At 49.1% G+C, this 6929-nt stretch overlaps 1 protein-coding gene across 3 annotated transcripts in view; it reads left to right on the forward strand.

Annotated features, from left to right (window-relative positions):
- The window catches only part of FBXL12 (F-box and leucine rich repeat protein 12), a 12285-nt gene extending 5559 nt beyond the window's left edge, over positions 1-6726 (forward strand). For 2 of the 3 annotated variants that reach the window (XM_032251863.1, XM_032251862.1), the window contains exon 3: positions 5514-6726. In XM_032251863.1, coding sequence (XP_032107754.1) covers positions 5514-6335 — 822 coding nt within the window. In that variant the 3' untranslated portion in view covers positions 6336-6726. Of the gene's footprint in view, positions 1-3183; positions 3438-5513 lie in introns of those variants that run through there. The other variant, XM_032251864.1, reaches the window with a different exon arrangement.
- Positions 6727-6929: the final 203 nt, after the last annotated feature.

The raw sequence follows: 6929 nt of genomic DNA on the forward strand, positions 1-6929 counted from the left end.
CGGAGTTTCGCTCTTGTTACCCAGGCTGGAGTGCAATGGCGCGATCTTGGCTCACCACAACCTCCGCTTCCTGGGTTCACGCAATTCTCCTGCCTCAGCCTCCTGAGTAGCTGGGATTACAGGCACGCGCCACCATGCCCAGCTAATGTTTTGTATTTTTAGTAGAGATGGGGTTTCACCATGTTGACCAGGATGGTCTCGATCTCTTGACCTCGTGATCCACCCTCCTCGGCCTCCCAAAGTGCTGGGATTACAGGCTTGAGCCACCGCGCCCGGCCAATTACCTTCATTTTCATGTCGAGATCGATGGCCTTTCTTTCCTTCTTGGCAGGCTGATGCGTAGACAAAGACAATTTCCTCTTGGTAGACATCTTGTGAGGGGTTTGATGAAAAATATCCAAGACACAAAACACAAATTGCTGTACCTAGTCTGTGATAACAGTTGAAATGGTGCACGCGGAGATGGTAGTGCTGCTGGAAGCTGGTCCGCACTGTCGTACGCCCAGCTGGGCAACGTTTGCGCTGCCAGACGCGGAGCAGTCGTGCCTCGCGATTGTGGTCGTAAAGTCAAATGGTCATAAGTTGCATAGGTCGTAAGTCGATCAATACCTGTAAGATATAAAAGAATTCATGAGCAATAAACTGTAGAAGGCCACAGAAGGCCTCTGGGGAGGAAGGCCGCTCTGTTGCCAGCATGTTCCCAGGTACAGAGCGACCTAAACTCTGATATTTTAAACATAGTACCCAAGGATATAACACTCCCTTGAAGCACTGGAATGCAACCAGGCATGTAGGCTCCTTGCTAAGCCTGCTCTCACCAGCTGCATTGTCTATAGATAAGCATATGCTTTTAGCTCTTGAGAAACTCGAATAAACTGCCACTGCTATCAATCTTGTGTTTGACGCATAGCCTCCCTTTCACCAATTCACCCCACCATCTGCACTATAAAGTGATTGCATTCAATAAATACTGTGGAAAACCAAAGCTCGGGGCCTTTGCAGCCTCCAGTTTTGCAGTTTATTGTTCCTGGCGCCCGGTCCCACTTTATGCATTCTTAACCTGTCTTTTTCTCATTTCTTTGTCACTACTGAACTCAGGGTACCCTGTGGGTGGTGTTTGGGGGCTGTCACCCTACACAGAAAAGTTTGGAAAATTTGCAGCCTGACTATGTGATAGAAAAGAAAAACCTATTTTCTGGGGGAAAATTTAAGCTGGCTACAGGAATTTGCATAGGTTGCAAGGAGCCTAATGGACCATGGGGAAAATGTCTCCAGGCCATGTCAGAGACCTTCACAGCAGCCCCTCCCATCATAAGCCTGGAAGCCCAGGAGGAAAAAATGGTTTCATGGGCTGGGCCCAGGTTCCCCTGCTGCATGCAGCAGGGAACTTGGTGCCTTGTGTCCCAGCCGCTCCAGCCGTGGCTAAAAGGGGCCAACATATACCTTGGGCTATGGCTTCAGAGGGTGGAAGCCCCAAGCCTTGGCATATTCCACGTGGCCTTGAGCCTGCTGGTGTACAGAAGTCAAGAACTGAGGTTTGGGGCTGAGCGCGGTGGCTCACACCTGTAATCCCAGCACTTTGGGAGGCCAAGGTGGACAGATCACTTGAGGTCAAGAGTTCGAGACAAGCCTGGCCAACATGGGGAAACCCCATCTCTACTAAAAATGCAAAAAATGCTTGGTGGCACATGCTTATAATCCCAGGTACTCAGGAGGCTGAGGCAGGAGAATTGCTTGAACTCAGGAGGTAGAGATTGCAGTGACTCGAGATTGTGCCATTGCACTTCAGCCTGGGTGACAACAGCAAAACTCTGTCAAAAAAAAAAAAAAGAATTGAGATTTGGGAACCTCTGCCTAGATTTCAGATGTATGGAAATGCCTGAATGTTCAGGCAAAAGTTTGCTACAGGGGTGCAGCCCTCATGGAGAACTTCTGCTAGGGCAGTGTGGAAGGGAAATGTGGAGTCAGACCCCCCCCCGACAGTCCCTGTTGGGGCCCTGCCTAGTGCCTACTGGATACTGCTTAGAGCTGTGAGAAGAGGGCCACTGTCCTCCAGCCTCCAGAAAGGTAGATTCACCCACAGCTTGCACCATGCATCTGGAAAAGCTTCAGACACTCAACACCAGCCTGTGAAAGCAGCTGGGAGGGAGACTGTACCCTGTAAAGCCACAAGGGGTAGGCCGTGGGAACCCACCTCTTGCATCAGCATGACCTGGATATGGGACCTGGAATCAAAGGAGATCATTTTAGAGCTTTAAAATTTGGCTGCCCTGCTGGATTTCAGACTTGCATTAGCCCTGTAACTCTTTTGTTTTGACCAATTTCTTCCATTTGGAATGGCTGTATTTACCCAATACCTGTACCCCCCATTGTATCTAGGAAGTAACTAGCTAGCTTTTCATTTCATAGGCTCATAAGTGGAAGGGACTTGTCTTGTCTCAGATGAGACTTTGGACTGTGGACTTTTGGGTTAATGCTGAAATGAGTTAAGACCTTGCGGACTATTGGAAAGGCATGATTGGTTGTGAAATGTGAGGACATGAGATGTGGAGGGGCCAGGGGTGGGATGATATAGTTTGGCTGTGTCTCCACCCAAATCTCAACTTGAATTGTGTCTCCCAGAATTACCACATGTTGTGAGAGGGACCCAGGGGGAGGTAATGGAATCTCGGGGGCTGGTCTTTCTCATGCTATTCTTGTGATAGTGAATCTCATGAGATCTGATGGGTTTATCAGGAGTTTCCACTTTCACTTCTTTCTCATTTTCTTTTCTTTTCCTTTTTCGTTTTTTTGAGACGGAGTCTTGCTCTTTTTTGAGGCTGGAGTGCAGTGGCATGATCTTGGCTCACTGCAACCTATGCCTCCCAGGTTCAAGTGATTCCCCTGCCTCAGCCTCCTGAGTAGGTGGGACTACAGGTGTGCCACCACACTCGGCTAATTTTTTGTATTTTAGTAGAGACAGGGTTTCACCATGTTGACCAGGACAGTCTCGATCTCCTGACCTTGTGATCCACCTACCTCGGTGTCCCAAAGTGCTGGGATTACAGGCGTGAGCCACCATGCCCAGCCTTCTTTCTCATTTTCTCTTGCTGCCGCCTTTCGTATTCCACCATGATTTTGAGGTCTCCCCCGCCATGTGGAACTGTAAGTCCAATTAAACCTCTTTTTCTTCCAAGTCTCAGGTATGTCTTTATCAGCAGCGTGAAAACAGACTGATACAGTTCATATTACACAGGTTTATATATGTATGTATAAAAGGCAGATGTAAGCATGCTTTCTTAAGGATTGATCATAAGCTGTTTTCTTTCAGTGAATGAAAGAGTTTGATGTAGAAACACCTTTGTAAGCACACATGAAGAATATGTTATTAGACAATTTTCCTTTTTCTGTTAGACCCTATGATGCCTAGTAGAGAAATCCAGCAATAAAAGGCAGATGTAAGCCTGCTAATTTTTTCTTTTTAAGATAAAATATACTGATAATGATAAGCCCAGTGCTATCAATTATATATATATATTTATTTTTTTCCCTATTGACTTCCCAGGGTTGATTTTTGCAGCTTTCACTGTACCAGGTTGTGATTATTTTTCCTTTTTTTTTTTTTTTTTGAGACAAAGTTTCACTGCATTCTTGTTGCCCAGTCTGGTGCAATGGTATGATCTCAGCTCACTGCAACCTCCACCTCCCGGGTTCAAGTGATTTTCCTGCCTCAACCTTCCGAGTAGCTGGGATCACAGGCATGCACCACCATGCCGAGCTAATTTTGTATTTTTAGTAGAAATGGGGTTTCTCCTTGTTGGTCAGGCTAGTCTTGAACTCCTGACCTCAGGTGATCCACTTGCCTCAGCCTCCCAAAGTGCTGGGATTACAGGTGTGAGCCACTGTGCTTGGCCGTGATTTTTTTTTTTTTTTTTTTTTTGAGAGTCTCACCCTGTTGCCCAGGCAGGAGTGCAGTGGTGTGATCTCAGCTCACTGCAGCCACTGCTTCCCAGAGGTGGTTCTCATGCCGCCACTGTGCCTGGATATTACTTTTATTTATATTTTTTTAATTTATTTTTTGAGACGGAGTTTCATTCTTGTCACCCAAGCTGGAATGCAATCTTGGCTCACTGCAATCTCTGCTTCCCAGATTCAATCAGTTCTCCTGCCTCAGCCTCCCAAGTAGCTGGGATTTCAGGCTCCCACCACACCCAGCTAATTTTTATATTTTAAGTAGAGATGGGGTTTCACCGTGTTGGACAGGCTGGTCTTGAACTCCTGACTTCAAGTGATCCACTTGCCTCAGCCTTCCAAAGTACTGGGATTACAGGCGTAATGAGCCTGTAATGCCTGGCTTTTATTTGTTTTTAGTAGAGACAGGGTTTTTGCCATTTTGCCCAGGGTGGTCTTGAACTCCTGAGCTCAGGCAACCCACCCACCTCAGCCTCTCAAAGTGCTGGGATTACAAGTGTGAGCCATCATGCCCGGCCTTTTTATTTGTTGTTTTGTTTTTTTTTAGCGTAGACTTAATTTACTCTGGGTAGTTTTCACCTTTTAAAATTTTTATTTTGTGTTGCTTATTTCTACTGGTAATCATTAAGAAAGGGGTAAACAGGCTGGGCACGTTGGCTCACACCTGTAATCCAGCACTTTGGGAGGCCAAGGTGGGTGGATCACGAGGTCAGGAGTTCAAGACCAGCCTGACCAAGATGGTGAAACCCCGTCTCTACTAAAAATACAAAAAAATTAGCCAGGCACAGTGGCAGGCACCTATAATCCCTGCTACACAGAAAGCTGAGGCAGGAGAATCGCTTGAACTCCAGGGTGTGGAGGTTGTAGTGAACTGAGATCGTGCCACTGCACTCCAGCCTGGGTGACAAAGTGAGACTCCATCTCAGAAAAAAAAAAAAAAAAAAAAAAAGAAAGGGGTAAAATATCAGTGGGTTGCTTTGCTTTCTTTCTTAGTCCAGAAAAACAATAAGAAACTGTATTGCTAAAGATAGATTCTGTTAGTATTTCTCTTTGCCCCACCAGAATTATTCTAAGTGGCTGAGTGCAGTGACTCACGCCTGCAGATCTAGCACTTTGAGGGCTGAGGCAGGAGGATCACTTGAATCCAGAAGTTGGAGACTAGCCTGGGCAACATATCAAGACCTCGTCTCTACTAAAAATAATAAAAATTAGCTGGGCATGTGTCAGTAGTCCCAGCCACTTGGGAAGCTGAAGTGGGAGAATCACTTGAGCCCAGGAGGTCCAGGCTGCAGTGAGCCGTCATCTCATCACTGCACACCAACCTGGGTGACAGAGCAAGACCCTGCCTCCAAAAAAAAAAAAAAAGATTTGTTCAAAGCCCTAGCAGGCAAGATGATGCACTGAAACTGCCTTGTTGAACCTGGGGAGGAGACTGTCTAGGGAAGGGCAGAAGCCCAGCAAGGCACCAGAATCCTCCACCCCAGGGATGTCTGTCTTCAGCCCGGCAGGGGCCTTGGAAGCTCCATACCTCTCCCTGTCACCCTAATCTCTGGCTCTTACAGATGCGACCTAAAGTCATGTGGCACCTCCTTCGAAGGTACATGGGATCCCGGCTCCATTCCCTGCGGATGGGTGGCTACCTGTTCTCCGGCTCCCAGGCCCCCCAGTTGTCCCCTGCCCTGTTGAGAGCCCTGGGCCAGAAGTGCCCCAACCTGCAACGGCTCTGCCTGCACGTGGCCGACTTGAGCATGGTGCCCATCACCAGCCTGCCTAGCACCCTGAGGACCCTGGAGCTGCACAGCTGTGAGATCTCCATGGCCTGGCTCCTCAAGCAGCAGGACCCCACCGTGCTGCCACTGCTCGAATGCATCGTGCTGGACCGCGTCCCTGCCTTCCGTGACGAGCACCTGCAGGGCCTGACGCGCTTCCAGGCCTTGCGTTCACTGGTGCTGGGTGGTACCTACCGTGTAACCGAGACAGGGCTGGATGCCAGCCTGCAGGAGCTCAGCTACCTGCAGAGGCTCGAGGTGGTGGGCTGCACCCTGTCTGCTGACAGCACCCTACTGGCCATCAGCCGCCACCTCCGGGATGTGCGGAAGATCCGGCTGACCGTGAGGGGCCTCTCTGCCCCTGGTCTGGCTGTCCTGGAGGGGATGCCGGCCCTGGAGAGTCTGTGCCTGCAGGGTCCTCTTGTCACCCCAGAAATGCCCACCCCCACTGAAATCCTCTCCTCCTGCCTCACCATGCCCAAGCTCAGAGTGCTTGAGCTGCAGGGGCTGGGGTGGGAGGGTCAGGAGGCTGAGAAGATCCTGTGTAAGGGGCTGCCCCACTGTATGGTCATCGTCAGGGCTTGCCCCAAAGAGTCCATGGACTGGTGGATGTAACTGCTCCACCGTTTCTAGGACCCATGCCAGCTTTCATTGTTGAGCCCCAGCCCCTCTGAGCAGCACTTTGAAGAGGGCAGATAATCAGACTTGAGGAAACTGAAAGCCCCAGGTTTAGAGGACAGAGGCCCAGGGACTTCTAGACCATTGGAATCACTGTTTGCCAGCTGTATGGCCTTGGTCATATCATCAGCCTCTCGGAAGCCTACACATCCTGAAATAAGGACAATCACAGCTACCTCATAATTACATTGTAAAGCCTTACTCTAAAAGCTCTCAGCCACCAGAGGCTCTCAATGAAGAGTCACCTTCAGGGTCGTCCTCAGGAACAGGATGGATGAAGAAGGGGTGAGGTTAAGATTTACAGGCACCTGCCGGATGTGGTGGCTCACGCCTGTAATCCTAGCACTTTGGGAGGCCGAGGTGGGTGGATCACCTGAGGTCAGGAGTTCAAGACCAGCCTGGCCATCATGGTGAAACCCCATCTTTTTAAAAATAAAAAAAAAAAAAGATTTACGGGCACCCAATGGGCCCCCTTAAGAGTACCCAAGAAGGACTGTCTATGCATGCATACCCACACGCCTATATACCATT

The sequence above is a fragment of the Sapajus apella genome, unplaced genomic scaffold, assembly GCF_009761245.1.
Source record: "Sapajus apella isolate SASKATOON/1434 unplaced genomic scaffold, GSC_monkey_1.0 scaffold77, whole genome shotgun sequence".
NCBI classification, from domain to species: Eukaryota; Metazoa; Chordata; class Mammalia; order Primates; family Cebidae; genus Sapajus; species Sapajus apella.